General features: G+C 36.8%; 1 protein-coding gene and 1 long non-coding RNA gene across 3 annotated transcripts in view; one reads left to right on the top strand and one right to left on the bottom strand.

The window, feature by feature from the left end:
• The window catches only part of LOC107974844 (uncharacterized), a 38,377-nt gene extending 29,245 nt beyond the window's left edge, over positions 1-9,132 (top strand). Inside the window, exons 3-4 of the long non-coding RNA XR_001717896.4 lie at positions 5,353-5,977; positions 8,554-9,132. This is a non-coding gene — a long non-coding RNA (uncharacterized LOC107974844). The remainder of the gene's footprint in view (positions 1-5,352; positions 5,978-8,553) is intronic.
• Positions 1-23,025, bottom strand: part of PRRC1 (proline rich coiled-coil 1) — a 37,616-nt gene extending 14,591 nt beyond the window's left edge. Inside the window, exons 1-7 of one of the 2 annotated variants that reach the window (XM_001159291.4) lie at positions 22,791-23,025; positions 16,985-17,107; positions 15,643-16,032; positions 13,754-13,914; positions 10,119-10,221; positions 6,699-6,862; positions 1,350-1,453 (exon numbers count right to left, since the gene is read on the bottom strand). In XM_001159291.4, the coding sequence (XP_001159291.1) occupies positions 1,350-1,453; positions 6,699-6,862; positions 10,119-10,221; positions 13,754-13,914; positions 15,643-16,032; positions 16,985-17,087 (1,025 nt within the window). In that variant the 5' untranslated portion in view covers positions 17,088-17,107; positions 22,791-23,025. The remainder of the gene's footprint in view (positions 1-1,349; positions 1,454-6,698; positions 6,863-10,118; positions 10,222-13,753; positions 13,915-15,642; positions 16,033-16,984; positions 17,108-22,790) is intronic. The other variant, XM_016953723.3, reaches the window with a different exon arrangement.
• Positions 23,026-24,777: the final 1,752 nt, after the last annotated feature.

Genomic DNA, 24,777 nt, shown 5'->3' with positions numbered 1-24,777 from the left:
AAAACAGAAATGCAAGAAAGAATTCAGAGAATAAACAAATACTGACTGCAAAGTACATTACTAGTTATGTCTTAAGAGCTTAAAATATATGCAGAATTAAAATACTTAACAATGATACCGCAAAAGGTGAAAAGGGAGTGAATAGTATTAAAAGTAGTACTAGTATTATCACAAGTTATAATTTTTGTTATAATATATCAAAAAGGCATATTGTAATTTCTAATGTTAATTATTAAATGAACAGTAACAGGTTAATAAAAAAAATGACACAACAATCACTGGATGGTTTCTCAGTGCTTACATAGAAAGTTGAAACTTATCAACCTAGAATTCAGAGCTCTTCACAATTTGTCCCGTCGCCTCTTGATTTCCCATCCAACAAACCTTCAGCCAAGTTGATATAATCACTGACCCAAGAATACATTTCAATTACCTTCAAACTTTTTCTCCACCCAGAACATCCTACTTCCTTTGTTCCATTTGGCCAAGTTTCACCTCTTCTTCAAAATCCAGTTCAAGCCCTAATTATTCATGAATTTCACCTGACACTATCTCCACAGAGTTACCTCCACTGAAATTTTATATATTTCCTGTCAGCAAAAAATTATGTTTCCTTTTTACAATTACTTAAAACTGCTCATCTGTGTACTACATATATCTTCTTTCCCACTGGCCTATAATATGCCTCAAAGTTGGAGGATATATTTTGCATATTACAAGCCACAAAATGCTATGCCCATTGTTATTCAATACTGAACAAACAAATAAAAAATAAAAACAACAAAACCATAATGCAAATACAAAAGAAGGTAGATTTCAACAAAGGGAAGTTATTTTAATATAAATCAATTAAGCAAATTAAAAATTTTTCCCATAAAAAGCCACCTGAAAAACAATGATAAATTATGCTGTCTGGAGGTTTTTCTAAACTATTATGAGTACAGGAGAGATACTGCTCACTAGAAACTCAAACCTAGAGAATGCCATCAGGCCTTCTTGCCCATATATTCCACGACTTTGAATAACTATGAGAATAATTGTGTTTGCTACTCATGGTCAATTATATCCACACCAAATCTATCATCTTATACTTAGTGCCATTTTATTAATTATTAGCATGATCTCAGAAAGCAGGCATGACCATCTCCATTTCATAATTAAAAAAGAGACACAAGGATAGAAATGCCAGCTAAGCCATGCAGGACACACAGCTAGTTAAGTGATATAGCCAGCATCAAAATATACTTTTCTCTCTGGTTATAAAACAGGAGACACTTTTTGCTAAGTATTCAGTGTCAACTCCCAGACCCAATTATATTTTGCTTCCAAGAGAAACATAATACACTTACTTGTCAGGCAGCAATTCTGCAATGAAGTTTTCTACTGACACAGCTGTCTGTTTTTCATGGATCACCCCAGTTCGACGCAAGCTATCTATCCGTTCCTGAGCACCCTAAACAACAATGGCAGAGGTTAGAGACCATTTCAAATTATTACATATTAAATATACTAATTTATGATTACACAATACATGCATACATTTATATGCAAACATATATACTCACTGTAAACGTTCAAACAATACAAAAATGTAGAGTAAAAAATGACAAAATACAATTACATTTCAGTAGTATCAACAGTTTGGGGTACACCTTACAAATTATTCCATATGCATTATGATGTTGGTTGCTATTGTGGATTATTTTTATATTACATTTTCTCATCGATTGTTACTGTTAAATAATTTAAGAAAACTGTATTTTTTAATGTTGATCTGGCAAGAGACCATCTTAATACATACAAAGTTTTTATCAGTTCTGGCAGTTTTGCAGTTAATTCTCTCTTGAATTTTTCAGGTAGGCAATCATATCAATAATAAATATGTTTTTCTCTTTCTTCTGATTCCTTTTAAATATACATGCACCAAAATGACCAGTTACTTAAAATAAAAAGCTGCAAATGTATACATTACACCACAGCTTATTCAACAAAATAATTACCATTGAAGTCATGAACTGATTATATGTAATAGAAAACTAAAAGCTGGATTACTGAGGGAAAAGGTTTCTGTTTATTGCTTTTATCTGAATCCTTTCATAAAAGGTGACCATGAACAATGTGATGAATATGTGTTCAAAACGCAAGATAAAAAGTCTGAACAAAAGTAGCCATGGATAATTTTTATAAGGACAGCAGAGGTAAACAGACAATATCAGATTAAATGGTAAATTCTTATCCAAATGAAAATTAAGAAGGCTAGGACACATCTCGAGAAAACTCAATTTATTTCAGAGACAACTGAAGTAAAAAAGAGAAAGTGACAACTGTGCGAGAACGTGTAAGACAATTTAAGATACTAGCTTGTAAAGATGAAGATGATAGGATTTAAAGTACAATAAAACCAAGATTGTATATTTTTGCTCACTCTTCTATCTCTAGTTTCCAGCACAGTGCCTAACTTAATAGGTGTTCAATAAGAACTTACCACAAAAAAAACTGAACAAAGAAAAAAATAAATGCTTCTGAAGGCCTATGTGGTCAATGTTAAGAATACAAATAGTGTAAATATGGCATCATCAAATCTAATAACACTTAAAGAGGCAGCTGTTGATTTTGAAAGCAGTATTAACAGATAAGATGAACTTAGTTATTTATAACAGATGTTACAAATTTGCCTAATTCACTCCTCCCAGGAAGCAGTTATGGCTAAAGTTTGATTTTTAAAAAGCTTAAGTAAACATTAATTCCGTAAAAACTATTAAGGGATTAGTAAGATGTACAGAGATTCATCCCCTAACTCTTTGAAGGTGATATCTCAGCTATGCACTACAACAAAATATTCCTAGATTTTATGCTTCCAGGGAACAGAGACTAAGTTTGTTCATTTTTCACTATCCTACAGCACAGAGCTTTATATTTCACAGGATTCACAAAACATTTAATTAAAATTAATTAGTTCCTGCAAGAAACAGGATAATAAGCTAGGTAGACAAGTTTCTTTTTTGTTTATAAAATCCATAAGAAAATGAAAATGGGGTTATATCTGGCCTTTCTTTTTCCTCTGACCACTACATTAATTAAATGTGGCCTCTTTTGGAGTTACAAATACAGACATTTTAATATTAGTCCCTACCAATGTTTTGAGAAGGAGATTTTATTTTTTAGCAATATAAGAGATCAAGAATTAGGTAGTTTAGAGACCATATTAAAATAATCATTTCAGAACTGAAGAACAATATTGTACTCTAAGAGCTTATACTAAGCAACTTGGTTCAGTGAATAGTTAAAATTTTATAATATTTTCATAAATGCTTATAGATATTATATTTGTTGAATATAAAACTATATAAAACAGTAGTCATAACTACAACTGGCTTTTCAATAAAGTTAATACTTGGCATAAAAGTTCTAGAAGCTTCCTAACTTTAATTTTGGCTGAACTGATTTACTTCCTTAAATAATTTCCTATTTTTAAAAGGTAACGTAAGTTTAGTTCAGAAAACCCATTTACTTCAAATAAAATCTGATTGGGGAGAACAAAAACAGGTTACCATTTTATACTCTAAGACTCTACATTATTTTTCTTCTCATTAGCTCCCTCTACTGTTTCTGAAAAAAAATAAAAAGCCGACAAATTTACAAATCACTTTCTTATATATTAGTTTCAATGAATTTTAGTTTTGAGCTTGAATTGAAAATTGTGGAAAATGAATTCATATTTGTAAATTTGAAGGATAAAAATCAGCAGCAAAAATAATCTGTCAAATGCTATTATAAAAAGATAAATGCAACTACAATAATTTCCATCAAATAAGGTTACCAACTTCCATATCACATTTATACAATGCTTCACAATTTACAGAAAACCCTTGTTTTAGTCTCTAATTTCAGTGAAATGTACTCACCATTTTGTCTAATAATCATTTCTACTTAGGATTTTCCTCAGTTTACTCTCTGCAACTAAATCTTGAAAAGTCTTCTTTCTCAGATCTATAAACTCTTTCCAACTTGCAAAACCTCTTGGGAAATCTTCAAATACATTCTCAATCTAAGTATGTGACTTGTTCCAGTCTTTCAAGTAAAAATCGCCTGTATGAATGCTTATGGTTTATCTTATATATATACAACTAGTTTAATGTGCAATTATCATGTATACATACTTATTTTACCCATTTGCTGTATTTTTTTTTCATTTCTAGATTAAATTCAAACCCTACAGCCGTCAGTTAGCTTTGCTAAATTTTATTAAGTCCAAACACCTACCACCAAAGAAACTCTTATTGGCAATGTATACTAGGGCTCAAATTCAAGAGAAACCTACTAGAGAAAAGAAGCATTTCAAAGTGCATGTGCTTTTGGCAGCTTTGCTCTGTGTGTAAGGACAGACCACTGTGAAAAGTGAAAAGGCAGAAAACATGTAATTTAATTCATATTATATATAATGCATTACATTTAGATAGGGTATAACTACTGCCTAATAGCCCCTAATATAGAAAAGTGGTTTTGTGGTATGTGAGTATGCATATTTGTAAAAGAAAAGGGCTTCATATTCTATTTAAATAAAGTACTAAATACAACTCAAAGAACACCTCAAACTTATGTAGCACTACCTAGTAGAATTAAAAATAATTTAGTGTCAGTGTGGGTTTGTGTTTAGTGACTAATTATAATTAATGCAACAGACTTTTTCCCCAATGAAATATGCTATGTCAATTACCTCATTCTAATGCTTTACACACATCAAATGAATGCAGGTAAAGGGTCTATGTGCCTGGCTTGGGATGTTCTCAATAAATGTAGGCTATTATAAGCTCCTTCAAATAAAACAACAGAATGTCATATATGAAAATGTGTTTCTCCTTAAACATAAATACAGTTGATCCTATTATTTTTGTGGATTCCATTGACTACACATGAAATTTATTTATAATCTCAAAATCGGACATGCACAGAGCTATGAGAAATTTGAGTTGCCTGATGCATACACTCCTAGCTGAGGTTGAACAAGGCAGTGCCCTGTCTTCTTCTTTCAGCTGACACAATGTAAACAGGTATCCTTTTTGGGGTCTATTTAGCACCTCTTTTTTGCATCTTTGTGTTTGTTGATGTTAACTGCTGTTTTCAAATGGCCCCCAAGTGTAGTGCTGGAGTGCTGTAGTGTTCCTAAGCACAAGAAGACTATGATGTGCCTTAATGAGAAAACGAGTGTGTTAAATAAGCTGCATTCAAGCATGAGTTATAGTACTGTTGACTGTGAGAGTTCAATATTAATGAATCAAAAATATGTGCATGTATGTGTATAAAAATGTATTTAAACAGAAAGAGGCATAAAACAAAGTTATGTATTGACAGGTTGGCAAAATGTGACCAGAGGCCCACAGTATCCTAACCATCGTATCTCCCCTGGGAGCAATGGCTCAGTATTCACAAACTCAGTCTGTAGCAACCTTATGGAACACAATTATGTTGAAAAACAAGAACTGTCTGTCTTACAAATAAGATTTCTTGATGGATTAGAAGTGGGTAATGAGAGAAGTCAGGGCTGACTCCAAGGTTTCTTGCCTGAGAAAACGGAAGGCTAGAACTGCCATCAATTAAGGTGAAGAAGGCTAGAGGGAGCAAGTGTGGAGGAAAGAAGTTTAGTTCTAGACATATTAAGTTTGAGATATTCAAGTAAACTTGTCAAAAAGGCAACTTATATATAAATCAAGAGTCTACAGGAAGGTCTCAGGTGGAGATACAAATTTGGAACTGTCAGCACAGAGACAGTATTTAAAGCCATGGGATAGTCTGAGAGTGAATTGATAAGGAGAAGGTGACCGTCAGAAGACTGGAGAGAAGAGGCGGAATCAGCAAAGGAAGTACAGAAGGAGTGAGCAATAAATGAAGGAGGGAAAAACTAAAGTGTGGAATCCTAGAAATCAAGTGAAAAAAGCATTAAAGAGAAGTGCATGATCAACTGTCTCAAAAGCCTCTGGTAAGTCAAATAAGATGGAGAACATTAGCACGAGCCTGAAAGCACTATCAGTAGAGTGCTGGACATGAAAGCCTCACTGAGGTAGACTTAACTGAATGTGAAAAGGATATGAGAAAAGTGCTGGCAACTCTTTGGAGTTTGGCTGCAAAAGGAAGCAAAATAGGTCATTAAGTTATAGAGGAAGGGAGGTCAAAGAATTTGTTGGGGTTTCCTTTGGTTTTTTCTTTTTTTTTCAAGGTGAGAAAGATGTTTGTATGCCAATGAACTGTTAATTTGTTCTTGCATGACTGTATGCTGGTAATAACACAAAGAGAGGAAAATAAAGTATGAAAGAGAGGACGGAATTCCTGGAACTTACACATTTTTAAGCATTATCAATAGGGATAATAAAAGCTTATGGGATTCAAGGGATATTATCATCTCAGTAATTGATTTGAATGTTAATGCTGGATTAAGAAGATCTCTTTTAGGACTAACTATTCCTTTTGTGCTCTCTCAATGTTTCTTTCCCTCCCACAATAATCAAAACCTATCTTAAATTTCTTTAAATTAAAACTCCACTATATCTTCATAATACGATAGGGCTGTCTACTAAAAGCAAAGTTCATTGTTATTTCAGTATGTAAAAGCCTATTAGCTCCATAGAGACAACAGATTATCAGAATTGTGAAAAAATTAAATGCCAGTTTCCATGTCCTGAAAATGGTGTTCTGTTACTCACTTTTAATCCAGCTGCATAGCCCACTGGTTGTGGGGCAATATTGGACTGTCCAGCTTCCCCTACAACCACAGCTAAGCCAAAGACCTCCTGGAAGGCATCTCGGACAGCAGCAACTTTTACTTCTTTATTTGAGGTCACTACAATATCCAGTTCACCTCCAGATTCTAAAAAGACCAGAGGAAAATTTAAATTTCAAATTAAAATAATGAAATTCTCATAATTACTACCATACCAGGTGCTAACATCTAATATACATAATTATTACCAGTTTCATAAAACCATGCAAGATATAGATCATTATCTTTTTTATATGCTTGAGAAAACTGAGGCCAACAAAGTTTTGCCCAAGGTAACATATCTACTTAGCACTAATGTCAGGACTCAAAACTGACATTACATATCACAAGCCAGAAATTACATATCTGGCTTGTGAAGTGTAAGTTACATATTTAGTATACTCCACGGAAAATTAAAATAAAGACTTACTGATAGTAAGTGATTTGTCAATGAGTTGCAGAGAAGTTACGTACTAAACAAGCACTACCATGAAATATACTTTTTAACCTAGAAAATAGTTTAAATATGGGGTCATCAAGCTTTTTATTAAATATCCCCACAATGTTCTGAGCATACACCACAAATAGATATTTATCAATTATACATGTACTACTGCCCTAATATAAATATGCAAGCATATATGAAATTGAAATAACACATAAAACTTGAAATTTAAAATATTAAGAGTAATATGAAATAAAAATATTTTCAAATATTTTTAATTTTTCAATTAAACAACCTAAGTACTACTATTTCTAGACAGATCAATTTGACCAAATGTTTCATTATTTTTAAAAATCTTAACCAAACATTTCTGTGATATAATGAATTCAAAGCCCTTGTTCTAAACACAGCACATTTTGATATTTGGCATTAATAGTTATTACCGGCAAAAGAGATTTTTCATGAAAATTGTTTATAATGTAAAACATTTTGCCCTAGAAACAAGGTTGTTTTTCCCTAATAAATATCATGTGGAACAGTGAAAGATATTTTCAAATATTTGGGTTTTAAAAATAATGGATCCCTTTTTCCTGACTGACATAATGTCTCACAGATCACATCTGTACTGGATACTTCAGAAGTTACTAGAACATAAAAGAGAAGAAGAATATACTTTTGTTTTTCACTTTTTTCCTCCACATGGGACACATCTCTTGATCTTAGCTAAGTACTGCTCCATTAAGCTTCAGCTCAAAATGGCTTTTCAGCTTGTGATGAGTAGTCCTGCCATTTCTAATACTTTTTGAGTTTCTTGACACATATGAAATTGTTACATCAAATGATTTCTAGAATATTTGTGTAAAAATACCTTAAGATGGCCAGGCGCGGTGGTTCACGCCTGTAATCCCAGCACTTTGGGAGGCCTAGGCGGGAGGATCACAAAGTCAAGAGATCGAGATCATCCTGGCCAACATGGTGAAACCCCATCTCTACTAAAAATACAAAAATTAGCTGGGCATGGTGGCGTGCACCTGTAGGTCCAGCTACTCGGGAGGCTGAGGTAGGAGAATCGCTTGAACTCAGGAGGCAGAGGTTGCAGTGAGCTGAGATTGCACCACTGCACTCCAGCCTGGCGGTAGAGTGAGACTCCATCTCAAAAACAAAACAAAACAAAAAAAAAAAACCTTAAGATTTACTTTGAGTTGTTTTGTTAGATCAGAATGGTGATGCTTTGCTGTCAGTAAAGATGTCAGCTTTCTTAAATTCAATTTTATTACTTTTTAAAGCTGATAAAGTTATGACATTTGCTAATAATAGAAATTTCATTTCTGTACCTTTCTTTTTTCCCCTTCAGTGTTACACATTTTTCTTGATGTCATGAAGACTAGTGGCCTGAGAAACTTCCTTGGGTATGAGCTCTACCTTTATCATTTACTAGCTTCTTTACCTTGTGGAAGTCACTGAGCTTGTTTCTTTGTAGAAAAATGCCTGCTATCCAGCCTGGCCAACATGGGGAAACCCCGTCTCTACCAAAAATTAGCTGGGCGTGGTGGCACACGGCTGTAGTCCCAGCTACTCAGAAGACTGAGACATAAGAATAACTTGAACCCAGGAGGCAGAGGTTGTAGTGAGCTGAGATCATGCCACTGCACTCCAGTCTGAGTGACAGAGTGAGACTCTGTCTCAAAAAAAAAAAAAAGAAGAAGAAGAATAAAAACACCTGGCACCTCATAGGGTTTGCTCTAAGGATTAAATAAGGTAATTGCTTTCATAGTCTAACATAGTACAGCCATTAAAACAGCAAAAGCTCCAAAAATATTAATTCCTTTTTTTCCTTCATTCAAAATATGTACTTGCAAAGGAAAGAACATATATGGTGGACTCCAATTTTGAATTCTTTGGACAGTTACAAATACAAAGAACAACTCAGTTGATTTAATGCTTGATTCAATTTTCTACTACAAGGGAAGCAAAGTGGCTAAGTGTAAAAAAATTGAGCATGAGTTCAATACAGCTCCACCAAGTTGTGTGATCTAGGGTGATAACTTACATCCCTCCAAACCTAGATTCCTCATCCAAAACTTGAGGAAAATACCTACCTTGCAGAGCTCTTATGAGAAAGTGCCTGGCAGAAGCATTCAATAAAGACACTTAACAACTGCTAGGCCTTATCTTTTGATATTTACTAGACAGTAAACTACCAACATAGTCAAGACTTGTGAAAGCTATTGGCTTTTTATTGCCACTGAAATCGCTGTTCAGGTACCTGCTGCACAATTTTGACTTAAAAGTTATCTTTTACAGAATTACTAATAATTGGTCACTGAGCCTTGTGATATTTTTTCACATATTGGATATGTACATAAAAATTAAATAGCAGACAGTATCTATCAACTGTCTGGATGATTCTGGGTGATTAGTGTTCAGAGGTGGTTAAAAATAGCTTTCCCAATATACCCAGTCATTAGATATTATTAACTAGATTTGCTTCCTCCAAAAATATTATCCCTCAATTACACACAAACATTTAATTAAAATAGATAACAGGAGAAATGTAAAAAAAAAAGTATGAAACAAACATCACTTCAAATGTCAGTAGTGAATAAAGTAAAATTCATATAAAGCAATGCTAACCTATATTTAAAATTAAAATCAGCAAGTATACCAATAATTCATGGTTTTTACTCCTTCTAGGATCATTCTGTGGGATTTTCAAAATTTATTTAAGGATGACTTTTAAAAAAGATGAATTAGTAACACCAAAAAATAAGACTGACAATTAAATTAATGCAAGAATATAATAAGAATTTCCACTGATTACACAATCAGTGGAAACGAACAGAGAATTACAATTAGTGGCTGATGTGGACATACCCTTTAAAAAAAAATGGCAGATACTGGTCTAACTTATGTACATACTGATATAGGGAGCCATGCCAGGGTCCAGCGTTGTAATCATGCTTTCTACTGAATGTTTTGTCTTATCAAGCACAGACTTCACCATAGGATTCCCAGCCACACCCTGCATAAAACAAATCAATATGTAAGTATTCACTCTAAGTGAGCAACACCATGATCTTCATGATTGTGAAGAAAACTTTTTTAAAAGTTTCCAATGCATCCTAAACCAGTACTTTTGTAAGATATATAAGGTCATGACAATATCAAATTGCTATTAAGTTTCTAAATGATACTCAATTTTTTTTCCTGACTCAGCAGTGTGTAGACCAGCAGCAATCTACAGATCACACTTTGAGTAGCATGGGTATGGAAAGGATGCTATACTATATATACATATATATATGTGTGTATATACATATATTTATTACATATATATAATTTCACTTCTACTTATTTATATAAAAGATTGGGCAAAACTTGTCCCTTAGGGTCCCAAATAAAGGTCCTAATCAGGTGTCTACATAAGTCCATACTTGTTCCCTAATAAAAAAAATAAAAAGAGTAAAAACACCTCTCGTCTGGGGGCAGAACAGTTACTTATTACCTTAACGTACAACATTTTGCTATCTTCTACTAGTTTCTTCCTTTTCCTACTTCGTTTCTTGTTTTGTACATTCCCAAACTCTCCATTTATATTCAGATCTATTCCTCTGGATTCTTAGAGCCGTTACTACTAAAAGGAACCAAGTCTTGAGTATTCCTTTTTGTGCGATACTTCACAAAGGGTAAAAGACACTCCAGGGAGCAGTGCCTCCTGAGATGGCATCTGACTAACCTGCCATGATTCCCCGTCTTCCAATCTGCCATTAAACTAAGGTGACTCAGGAAAAGATGAGTTCATAAAATTGAAATTTAAGACTGCCAACCAACCATATGCTGAAACATCATGACTTACTACTATTTACAAGACCTATAGAGTTGAACTGGGTATTACAACTCATGACAAACACACTGACACATGCTCTTAATGAGGGACAAAATGTTGTAGTCTGTATGCAAAAAAAACTTTTTTAAAGTACAGAGGGGTATTAAAAAATAAACAAGCTTAGAAAAATGCCACATTCCTGAAACATGAAGCTCAAATACTACAAATCAGCCAATCATCTACCAATTTTAAATCTTTAATATAATAATAAATTATAATTATAATAATAAAATTGCAAACAAACCCTTAGCAGAATATTGGAACTTCGAAGAATGATTTCAAAATTCATTGCAAAAAAAATTGGGAAAGATGAGTAAAGAAAAATTTAAAAGAAAAATCAGCCAGCTTATACAACTTACACAACTAAATACTGATATACATTTATAAATGCAGACTTGAACTGTCCTATCTTACTTATCACTGAATGTTCCACATCCCCACCTCAGTACACATTAGTACAATGAACACAAAGTAAAAGTAATTAAAACAGTGTGCTCTACTACAAGAACAGGGAAACAGCAGTGGACTAGAATACAGAGGCCAGAAGCTGATTTTAACACACAATTTCTTAAGGAAGATAATATAGGGATCATACCACATCAATGGGGATATGATATTGAAAGACTCCATTGAGTAGCTGGAAGAAAATTAAGTTTGATATCTACCTCATATAGTAAAGAAATATCAACTATATTAAACGCTAAGTGTCTAAAAAATTAAACATTAAGGGAACCAGAAAGGGATCACAGAAGAACATTTATCACAGTATCGTAGTGGGAAAAGGTCTTTTTTAGCATTAAAAAAAAATGTAAAGAAAAAGAGAGGCTGCCTGCGGTGGCTCACGCCTGTAATCCCAGCACTTTGGGAGGCGAGGCGGGCAGATCGCCTGAGGTCAGGAGTTCGAGACCAGCCTGGCCAACATGGTGAACCCCCGTCTCTACTAAAAATACAAAAAAATTAGCCAGGCATGGAGGCAGATGCCTGTAATCCCAGCTACTTGGGAGGCTGAGGTAGGAGAATTGCTTGAACCCAGAAGGCAGAGGTTGCAGTAAGCCAAGATCGCACCACTGCACTCCAGCCTGGGCGACAAGAGCAAGACTTTGTCTCAAAAAAGAGAAAAGAAAAGACAAGAAAAGAAAAAAGAAAAGAAAAGAAAAGATTGACAGAACTGACTCCTGAAATTAAACTTTTCTGTCAAAAAGGGTATTAAAATTAAAATGTAAACTAAAAATTGAGAAAACTGCAACATATGAGAGCATATAGAAAAGTATTCTTACTGTATTAGGAGCTCTTACAAATTCATAAGAAAAGAAAATCATCCCAATTTAAAACTAGGCAAAGAACATAACCGATATTTCACAAAAGAAGAATACAAATGGCTAAAAATCATACGAGAAAATGTTCAAATTCAGTAGCAAAGGAAAGCAAATTAAAATGTGGTATTATTTTTTGCCTGTCAAATCAGAAAACACCCTAGTCCAAATTAATAACTACTGCTGGCAAGTGAAAAATGCTATACCAGTGTATTTTGGTATAAACCTCCTGAAGTGGAATATGTATCAATTTCTTCAAATGTTCACTCAAATGTTCATCAGGAATTAATTCGGAGGAAAAAAAGATGTCCATAAAGATTTACATACAACAGTGCTCATCATAGTTTTTTGGTTGTTTTTTTTTTTTTTTTTTTTTGAGACAGTGTCTCACTCTGTCACTTAGACTGGAATGTAGTATCATGATCACAGCTCAAGCAGCCTGGACCTCCTGGGCTCAAACAATCCTACCACCTTAGCCTCTGAGTACATGGGACCACAGGCACACGCTACAATGCCTGGCTAATTTTTTTAAGTTTTTGGTAGAGACTGGGTCTCATTATGTTGCTCAGGCTGGTCTCATACAGAACTCCTCGACTCAAGCAATCCCCCTGCCTGGGCTTCCCAAAGTGTTAAGATTACAGGCATGAGGCACCATGCCAGACCTAATCATGATGATGATTTATTGATAAGAATTACAATTAGAAGAGATCTCTTGTACAACAGGTTGACTATAGTTAGGAACAATGTATTATATTCTTGAAATATAAGGTTTTATATTTCAAAATTTAAAGTTTTCTCACCACAAAAAAATGGTAAATATGTGAGGTATTGCATATGTTAATCAGCTCAATTTAGCCATTCCAGAATGTATAGACACTTCATGTATACATCATGTTGTACATAATAAACACATACAATTTTTGTCAATTAAAATAAATTAACTAATTTAAAAAAAATAATTACAATTAGAAAATGCCAATAGGCAGATTAGCAAAATAAAACACGGGAAATAAATGCAACAGCATGTATGGTGAAGCAGCCATAAGAGAAACCAAAATACATTTCTGAAAAAAATATTTTACGGCCAGGAAGATATCCATGATATATGCTCAGTAAAAACCAGAAAACATGAAATAGTATCCATCTGACCTGTCACTACTTCAATTGGATTTTAATTCGAAGGAACGTTTACACAGATATGCATAGGCAAGAGACTGAGAGCAGCTACAGAAAACTGCTAATAAAAAAGAATTTTATTTTTCCTTGTGCCATCCTGTATTTTCAATATTTTCTCTAATGAATATCTATTAGTTTTATAATTAGAAAATTAAACATAATTTTAAAACACGTCTTACCTTAATAAAACCCCAGATTCCACCAGCAGATGCGTCATCCTGACCTCTATTAATTCTAGGGTCTTCTTGCTCCTCTGGGAAAGTAATGGCTGATGTGGTTCCAGTTCCCTGTGCCAGAGATGTCAAACTGGCTTGCTGAGTAATAGGAGTTGGCAAAAGACCTAGTCAATGGCAAAAATTTTCATATGTATAATTTATTCCATAAACTTTTTCCTATAAAAAGGAGTGGCTCAAACAACTTTAATATTAATATTCAGGCATTTGAAGACCAAGTTATACAATCAAAGATTAACACAAACCTTTATAAAACGCAAATTAAACAGAATTTCAAAAGAAATTTATTTCCCTTTATATAGTCTTAAACCAAGTATCCTGAAAATGGACAAAAAGCGTATATCCAAAAGTTCTTCAGGTCTGTCCTATTCAGCACTTGGATATGAACAGCTGTAGTTCAGGTCTCTTTAATCCATAAAATTAATTGAGCACTGAAGTTCATCACAAAAAAGCACACAATTATTACACATACTCTATATACTTCATGTTAACTCAAAAAGAAAATTCACATATACATAGACATGAATATAGTACTTGCACTCTGCAATAATTTTCATTTGTAAAGGTAGACAGGGAAAGATAGATAATAAAAAGCACAGCAAAGCTACTGCTTTTCCCTAAAATGAGAAACAACAGGCAGAGGATGACAAGGACGAAGTTTTGATAACTCATTTGCAACAATTATTCCAAAGAAACAAAACAAGTAGATGTAACTGACCTAGGGAAAGGAAATGACCCAGTATCACAAACTTTTGGCATACATGAGGTTTTATTTGTTTCTGAATTTTTACCTGGCTAAAAAAACACTACTCCCTGGAACAGTCAGTCCTGATAATTTTTTCAGTAAAACTTAAAAAAACTCAGACTTCACCTTTAAATTTCTCTATAAATGCACAAATATTAGGACAAAATTTTGGAATTTTCTGACATTCCATATACTAATCATCTACTGAGTTGTATATCACATAAAAAAATCATATACTAAATTATACCAGCCTTATTTTAATAATTTAAATGGCAAAAATGTGAAATAGGTAACTCTGGAAACCAAAGAAATGAATAAAGAGAAGAACATTAATGCAGAGAAAGTGGGACCCCGCCCACTGCTAATAAGAAGGTAAAATGGTACACCTGCTTTAGAAAACAGTTTGGTGTAGAATTACCATGTAAATCAGCAATTCCATGCCTAGGTAGACACCCAAGAAAAATAAAAACATGTCCATATAAAAACCTGTAAACAAATATTTATAGCAGCATTATCTAAATAGCCAAAAAGTGGAAAACAACCCAACATTAACTGATTAATTGAATAAATGAAATGTGGTATACATATTCATAAACTGGAATATTATTCAGCCATGAAAAGGAATGAAGTACTGACAAATGCTACAACATGGATAAACCTTGAAAATATATAAGTTGAATATTTAAGTGAAAATATTTAAGTTAAATATTTAAGTGAAAATATTTAAGTGAAAGTTGCCAGTCACAAAAGACCACGTATTATATGATTCCATCTATATGAAATGACCAGGATAAGCAAATCCATATACATAGAAAGTAGATTAGTAGTTGCCTAGAGCTGTGAGGATTTGGGGGACAGTAGGGGCTGACTGCTAAAAGGTATAGGGTTTCTTTCTTAAAGTGATGAAAAGGTTATAAAATTGCGACAAGGGATGCACAATTCTGATGTAAACTAACTATGGAACTGTATGCTTTGAATTGGGTGAATTGTAGAGTACATAAATTATATCTCAACAAAGCTATTATTTTAAAAAAGAATAAAACATTAATTAATAGCCATGTATTTCAAAGTATCAGTAAGAAAGAATTACCTGTTCCTGAAGGTGCAGAAAATGATGGCATCAGGGGTGTCTGGGGAGCTCTCCCTGCATGTCCCCTTGTAATGTCATAAGTTGAACCAACAGAAAATCCTGATATAGGAGGACCCGAAGGGGGTGCAGGTAAAAGAGTGTTTGGGGCAGAAGTTGAAGGTGGGAAGTGAGATACAGGAGGATTACCGAAGGCAGCAGCAGTTGATGGAGAAACGGGAGGTGGCATAGAAGTAACAAGTGGTGGGACAGAAGGAACTGCAGGAGGAGGCACAAAAGGTAATGGTGCTGAAGGCCTCACAGGAGGAAGGGGCAGCTGAGGAGTAGAGTATGCGAGTGGTGGGAAGGACTCCATGGAGGATACATTTGGAGAAGAAAAAGAACTGGTTGCCGCTAGAAAAAAGTGGAGAGGATAAAAGCACAGAATTAGAAATGTTTTTTATTTAGTTTTCAAACTGTCTAATTACTTTCCTCTTGCAAAATTTTTAACTTACCAAAGCATATCCCAAGAATTATTTTAAAATGTGTAATTTAAAATATACAACAAATATAATTGAGTGTAAATGACTTTCAACTCCCATAAGTAAAAGAAGCAGCTGTATGAACCTATGGCATTGTTCATTTTTGCTTTTTGGTTTGTTTGTTTTGGTGTATTTTTAATAAAATAAAGCGATTTTTCATCCCTAGTTTGAGCATAAAAACCTATGCCCTGAAGGCTCAGAAAGGTTAATCACCACAAAGTCATAGAGCAGTAGGCCGAGCGCAGTGGTTCACACCTGTAATCCCAGGACTTTGGGAGGCTGAGGCAGGTGGATCACCTGAGGTCAGGAGTTTGAGACCAGCCTGGCCAAAATTGTGAAATCCCATTTCTACTAAAAATACAAAAATTAGCTGAGCATGGTGGTGAGCACTGTAATCGCAGCTACTCGGGAGGCTGAGGCAGGAGAATCACTTGAACCCGGGAGGCGGAGGTTGCAGTGAGATGAGATCGCACCACTGCACTCCAGCCTGGGCGACAAGTGAAACTCCGTCTCAAAAAAAAGAAAAAGAACTGAAGACAAAGCTAACACATGCTTTTTAGGATATTTCTGTCATAATATAAATGATGGTAAAATTATGAACATAAAGAACAAAAGTCCACCTAAAGGAAAACACTGATGTTTTCTTACTTTAAATACAAAAGACTTTCTTTCTATTCTTTAAATTAAAAAGGCTATTTCCTTTCATCCTGAAAAATAATAGAGAAGTTTTAATATATGCATTCTTTTCTTAATTGACTCTGAGAAAAGATGACAGTATCTTCACTATTCTCAAAACACATGAGATGTTAGACGACTACATGTACCTAATGGAACAGGGGTAGAAGACATAGCAGTAGCAGCCAGCCCTGCAGGATTTGGTGGAGGAGTCCCAGGTGGTGTTGTCTCTATTCCACTCTCTTCCATCATTTTTCTTCAATTATGGTATACTATAAAAACATAAAAATGTAACAAATATTACACAGTAACCAAAAGTATATTTTTAAAGCTTGAATAGAGAACGACTAAAAAAAAATCATCAAGAGATAGATGTCCACCTTTACTGTTTATAATGCAACTTATTTCCAGACGAAGAGTTTGTCCAAATTTCTAAGAAAGCAATCTATGAGAATATTTAATATCAAACAATCTGTAACATTCCCATGTAGATACCTTATAAGTGGGAAATAATTTCATGTTATAATAACAATATAACTAATTATCTACTACATTTCAAATAGTAAATTACTAATTTGATTTCTGCCACATGAATGCATGTTAGAGATAGTTATGTCTGGGCCAGGTGTGGTGTCCCATGCCTATAATCCCAGCACTCTGGGAGGCCAAGACGGGAAGCATTTGAGGCTAGGAGTTGTAGACAAGCCTGGGCAACATAGCAAGATCTCATTTCTAAAAAATAAAATAAGTAAATAATATAAATTTCAGTCATTATTAAATCTAAAATAAAAATGAGGCTGGGCACAGTGGCTCACGTCTGAAATCCCAGGACTTTGGGAGGCTGTGATGGGAAGATGCCTTGAACCCAGGAGTTCAAGGTTGCAGTGAGCTATGACTGCACCACTGCACTCCAGCCTGCGTGACAGAGCAAGATCTCTAAAAATAAATAAATAAAATATTTAATGTATTTTTGAAGCCCTTCCTCTTCTCTCATAAAGTATTGTGTATAAGATATCCCCATTAACATAAAAAAAAAATAAAGCCAGGCGCAGTGGCTGACCGCTGTAACCCTACACTTTGGGAGGTAGAGGTGGGAGGATCCCTTGAGACCAGGAGTTTGAGACCAGCCTGGGCACCATAGGAAGACTCCATCTCTACAAAAAAATTAAAAAATTAGCCAGGCAGGGTGACATGTCCCTATGGTCCCAGCAACTCAGGATGCTGAGGTGAGAGGATCACCTGATCCCAGGAGGTTGAGGCTGCAGGCAGCAGTGAGAATGCCACTGCACTCCAGCCTGGGCAACAAAGCAGGACCTTGTCTCAATAAAATAAAATAAAATGTGCTTCACTTGATAAAAGCATTAATTCACAATTTTCCTAGTTCACATTTTAAAGCATATCCAGTAACAGATAAATTGTATATCTGAGGTTTTAGAAAAGTTAACTATAGCAAAAATGCCATTAGATAGCAGCATTCTAATAGACAACAATGGATTATAAAATATGAGAAAACTTTCTTTAAAATTACAAATCCTGAAGTGTATCTCAAGTACAGAACCAACTTCTAAATATGCTATATTTGTTTTTAATATTTTTATTCATTTAATAAGTTTTTAGCGAAGGTCAACTGCTTGACGAGCACTATACTGATGCCTTTGGAAATGACAATGATTAGCAAAAACAAATAGGATACTTACAGTCTAGTACAGGAAACAATCAAATAATAAACCAATTTACAATGAATGGTAGCTGAATTATGTGCTCTGAGGGTAAGAACACAGTTTTGTTTGACAGGAATATGATTTTGACTTGGAGGTAAGGAAAGGGTTCCCCAAATAAGTCACAGATAAACCGAGATTTGAAGGATAAGAACTTAATTAGGCAAGGGAAGAAAGGCAGAGTCCAGAAAAAGTGAATATATAGCAAATATATATACCAACTGAGCTGGGAAGAACAAGATACATTCAATAAAATCCATGTGAAGGGAGAGAAAGAAGAGTCAGGACTGGAGGGACAGACAGAAGCCCAGAAGGTGTTCAGCCTCATAAACCAGGTTAAAAAACTTGGGTTTTTAAAGAACAGAGTGTCATTGTGTTAGAAATAAATTTTCGGTGCCACAAAAGAAATAGCACTCGAACATAAATTTAATTTTCTCAGCAAGGCAATTTTACTTCTATAGAAGGGTGTGTCTCACAGATGGAGCAATGTCAAGAGCACACCTGAACAAGGGAGGGGAAGGGGTTCTTATCCTAACGCAGCTAGTCCCTACTGCTGTGTCTTTCCCCCATTGGCTAGGGTTGGACCACGCAGTCTAAGCTAATTCCAACTGGCTATTTTAAAGAGAGCAGGGGTATGAGCCAGAGCAGCAGCGTGAGTAGTTTGGCGGGAAGGACGGTTACAGAACAGGTGACCCAGGATGACTAAGAACAGAGCAGATGACCAAGGATTACTAAGGTCAGAGCAGGTGACCAAGGGTGACTAAGGTCAGAGCAGTTGATAGAGGCTATAAGGGGATTGTTTACTGAAACTAGGGGCAAGGAGAAATAAAGAACTAGGAATTTAAACTTTAAAATGAAGAACAAAGAACAGGGGAGCTGAACATACTGATACATCGGTTCTTTGGAGAGGATCTCAGAACTCATTGTACTTAACAATTTACAGGCTAAAATCTATGAAGAGAAATTTATCATATCCTACAATTGTAAGGCATTCAAGCTGAGGGTAGCATAACTGTCTTTTGTTTTAACTGTTTTGAACGAATTTTAGATTCAAAAAAAAAATGTAGAAACAGCAGAGTTCTTGAGTACCCCAAACCCAGCTTCTCTCAGTAACAGCATCTTACATAACTACACTACAATGATCAAAACCATGAAATTGACATTGGTACAATACTATTAACTATAGATCTTACTTGTATTTCACATGTTTTTACATTTACTGTGTGTGGGTATGTGCATAGTTCTATGAAGCTTCATCATATGCACAATCTCGTATAACCACCACCTCGACCAGGACATAGAACCATTCCATCACTAAAAAGAAACTTCCTCATGTTGTTCCTTTATCTACCTTCCCATCAACCATAAGCCCTGGCAAACACTGCTCTGTTTTCTATCACTTTCTTGTTCCATGAATGTTACATAAATCGAATCATACAGCATATAACCTTTTGAAGTTGGCTTTTTTTCACTCAACATAATGTTCTTGAGATTCATCCAAGCTGCTGCATATATCAAGTTGGTTCCTTTTTATTGCTGAATAGTACTCCATTGTATAAATGTACCTGCTGAAGGACATTTAGGCTGATTCCAGTTATTAGCAATTCATATTTATTTTTTGAAAAGATCTGAACAAAGTATGCAGCCTGGGCCACTGGGCAGACAGAGCAGATGCAGACAGGCCATTAAGGAAGATACAGAAGTAGTTCCATCAGAAGTAAGTAACAACCTAGACTAATGATTTTCATAGTGGGAAGGGCTGATTATGCCCCCAAGGGGTCACTTGGCAATGCCCAAGACATTTTTTATTGTCACAACTAGAGGGCTACTACTGGCATATAGCATGCAGAGGTTAGGAATACTACTAAAAATCCTCCAATGCACAACCTACACACAAGAATTAAGTGGCCCCAAATTTCAATAGTGCCAAAGTTGAAAAACTCTGACCTAGACTCAAGTGATGATAGTGGAGATGGAGAAAAGTAAATAAGTTCAAGACAAGATTAGGTGGCAAAATTCAGTGACTGGGTATGGAGGAAGGGAAAGGAGGCATGACTTGCACAACTAGATAGATGGTGGTGCCATGCACAAAGATAGGAAACACTGAAGAAGGCCAATGTGTTTGATGTTCTTTCTGGGGGAGTCGGATGGGGGAAATCATAAAATGTTTAGTCTTTGACATGCTGTTTAAGTTCCTTGCAACAAACATCTAAGTAGAGACACTGACTTGGTCTGGAGCTTAGCAACCACATAAATGTGGGTGTCATCAGTGTACTGATAGTCTAACGTCATGTTTTGAGATGAGATTACGTAAGAGAATACCAAGAGAAAAGAGAATATGATGTTAAACCAATTATTGGTTTAGTAAGATGGAAGACAAGTTTGCAGAGAATAAGAGATGAGCTAAAAGAAAGGAAGAAAACCAGGAGACTGTGGTGTCCAAAAGCCAGAGTTTCGCAGTATGAATGGGCAACAGTATTAATGCTGCAGAGAAGCCAAATAGGATACTATCTGAGAAGTTCAATGGATCTGCCAAACTGGAGATGAATTTGGGGAGAACGGTTTTCATGGAAAGAGTGGAGAAAGATTCCAGTGTAAACTGAATCGAGCAGTGGCAGGTGAGACTAACACGCATGACACTTTCAAAAAGTTTGGCTGTGAACAGTAGGAAAGATCTATGGCACTAAGCAGAGAACAGGGATCCAGGGAGGCTGAATCCTTTCATTCAGTACCTATACATCGAAGGTAAATAACCTGAGATAGAAATGCCCCTTTGGAGATTTTACCACTCCTCAACCAAAGCTACCTCTTTTCTTCATTTAATTTTTTATTGGTCATTCACCCTCTACTACAGATGCTCCCCAATCCTTACAATGACTAGTAGAAGTCCTATTGTAAGAGAATCCCTAACATTAACAAATGTGTCTGCAAAAGAAACTGTACAATGAATACAAAGTCATTAAGTGGAATAAATAATCAATTTCTTTGTCTTTAATGGCTTTTTATATGAAAACTGCCGTAATGGCAATACTGAGGTAAATTTTACATGCATAAACATAGTGCCTTCTACTAAAAAAACCTATTATGATAAAACAATACTGAAGTGTCAGAGTTGGTAACTGTTTTAGGGCTCAAGTCTTGTCACGAAAAGTACTATTCATATATCAACACTAAAGAAAAAGTGAAGAAAATGGTTTGGAAAACTGAGTTCTCAGTCCGGCTAGACCCTGTTGTTCCAATTTGCTTGTGCCTTGGTTTTTCTGTTTAAAAAAAAAAAAAAGTGGATGTCTATTTACAAGTTTACAAGAAATGGAAGAGTGAAGCTCTGATAAACTTTAAAGCATTAAGAGCAATTATTGCTGACCTACTCGTGCCACAAGATTGTCTCTACTACCAGACAGTGAGCGCTAGTTAGAGCCTAATCTGACCCCGAAATAAAATTTTATAAATTTTCACTGAATTAAACACTGGCTGCACAGGAGAAAGACTGAATGCCAAGATGTGTCACGATCGCAGAAATGCACATGTTGTCTCTCAAAATAACTACTTCGAATGACAAAAACACTATTGGCTATAAATTCTGTCAATCTAGGAAACGTGCTATCTGCAAATTTGCCTGAAGCAGGTCCCAAGACCAAACAAAGAAACCAGAGAATGCAAAAACTCTCCCAAGCGGCGCTAAGCACCGATGGGGTAACCTCAGGGAAAATAAGCTTCCTTTCATTGCAGGTCCTGGTGTGATGACTCTCGAGCCTCCTGGGCCTCTCCAGGGCCAGAGCCGCCGAAATCCTGTTTCAGGAGACAGCGGCTTCCCCTCAGGCTCTGCCACGTCTCCAGGCCAGACAGGGCCGGGCTAAGGTCCGCCGGCGCTCTCCGCCAGTCTCCCCTAAAGTCAGCGCCCTGGAAGGTGGGGCCAGAGCGCTCCTGCCTTGGTCCTTGGACAGGAGCAAAGTGTCGCGGGGCGAGACCCTCGAACCGCGCCCACCGTGCCATCCCCAGCGGAAACTGCTCACCTTGCGATGTGCACTCCTGCCTGCTGCACCCCGCACGCCGCCACAGCTGCGCCTGGACCACGGGACTAGGGGGATCGCAAACGACATCGGCGTCCAGTGGCGCCGGCCGGCCCGCCCACCTTCCAGGGACACCGTCCCTCGGGGTCTGGTTCTGGCGCCTGCAAACCACGCCATGCCATGCCACCCCCCCTCATACACGCGCCTCGGAGCCACCTGGCGCTCACCTGGGGGCCGGGAAAGTGCCTGCGTGGTCGCTGAAGAGTGTGGTATGATAGAGAGGTAGGGACGTAGAACTATAGCTTGGAGAAGACAACGAAGGTGCGCCCTGGAAGTTACCTCGGCGTGTCCCCGCCGACAAGATGGCCACGGGCGGCGCATGCTCCTGCGGCTGCCACGTCGGCCGCGCGCCGCACCGCACCGCGCGTCGCCGCCCCGCCCCGCATCGCCCAGCTCCGCCCCGCATCGCCCCGCCCCGCCCCCGCATCGCCCCGCCCCGCCTGTCCCATGCGCTGTGAACCCGGCCGGGACGCTGCAAGTTAAACTTTGGAGCCAAGATCTTCCTAACTACCGAGACTTGGTTCTGCCCACACCCTCTAGAAACATCCTCCAAAGGGCTGGCCTCCTTTCTACTTCGCAGCCCCCTTACACGAGAGTGGCACTCTTGTTACCAGGCGTAGCTCACTCATCCTGTGCCACAGCGGCCCAAGGGATAAGGATCAGTTAGCCAAGGTCATCTGGTTGGTGGTCATCTAGCCAACGTCAGCTAGTCCAGTCAGCACCTCCAGGAAGGACCTCGCGGCAGATACAGGGGACTTAGCCTGTATAGTCAAAGATTTCCAGATAACTGACTGTATCAGGAGAGAGGGATTAGGAGAAGAGGGAGAGGGGAGAAGAGTAGCAGTTACTGTACTGAATTTTTCCCCAAGTACATGTATTGCACATTCTTTTTTTAATTGTAAAATAGACAGATTATCAACTTTCTTATTATATGCTGCACCTAACACAGTACCTGAAATAGTTGGTGTTCAATAATGTACATTAAATAAATTAATGGAGTGCGATAGAGGAAAATAAGGAACTTCAAATCAGAAGTCTTGATTTGAGTCTGAGACTACTCTAATGCCAGTTGTACAGTTGCCTGCCCTTGTACAGATCACTTAGTCTCCATAAGTCTCCATATTTCTACCTGCAAACTGAGAATAATACTATCCACCATCCCTAAATCAGGCAGGTGACAGACTCAAATAAAATAGAGCATATGAAAACTTTTTAAACTTTTTTTCTTTTTGAGACGGTGTCTTGCCCTGTTGCCCAGGCTGGAGTGCAATGGCGCCATCTCGGCTCACTGCAACCTCTGCCTCCCGGGTTCAAACGATTCTCCTGCCTCAGCCTCCCGAGTAGCTGGGATTACAGGCACAGGCCACCACGCCCAGCTAATTTTTGTACTTTTAGTAGAGACAGGGTTTCACCATTTTGGCCAGGCTGGTCTCGAACTCCTGACCTCGGCCCGCCTCGGCCTCCTAAAGTGCTGGGATTACAGGCGTGAGCCACCGCACCTGTCTGAAAACATTTTTTAAATTGCTTAGCATTAAATATATAAAAAATTGCTTTTGTTGTTCTCAATTTTTTTTCAGGAACTCATTTAGAGATTTAACATTAATCTATCTCTTGAGCTTCACAGTTGTAAGCATTCTAAAATACCTCACTGAAAAGTTAATACTATGTAGCAATACTCTGACTTCAGATCTCACTGTGCAACTACCATGGGTGGTTTTCTTTGGCGGTGGCTCCTATCCTCTAAGAATCTGTGTAGGTGGAGATCCAGGTTACTGTCCGGATCGTGCTGTTTGGGGTGGTGCTAAAGACAGATAACCATCTTCATCCTCTCTGATCAACACCCTTAATAGCTATAAGATATATTGGTTTCTCCATCCTTTCAGCAAATATTTATTAGTGGCTGCAATGTGCTGAGCATTGGTACTGGAAATGCAGTAACGAACAAGACAGACAAGGTCTTGATACCTAGGGAGAGTTCTTTATAATAGGAGAGAGGGTAGGAACAGGAAAATGAAGTAAGTACTGTTTGTGATGTGCAGTTTGAGGAGTCAACAAAGAGTGATGTAATATTGACAGTAATTGGAGTAGACCACTTCAGATAGGATGAATGGGCAAGGCTTCTCTGAATAGGTGTGATGTGAGCAGAGATGTGTA

This window comes from Pan troglodytes, chromosome 4, assembly GCF_028858775.2.
Source record: "Pan troglodytes isolate AG18354 chromosome 4, NHGRI_mPanTro3-v2.0_pri, whole genome shotgun sequence".
NCBI classification, from domain to species: Eukaryota; Metazoa; Chordata; class Mammalia; order Primates; family Hominidae; genus Pan; species Pan troglodytes.
This window is presented reverse-complemented; position numbering and strand designations above follow the sequence as displayed.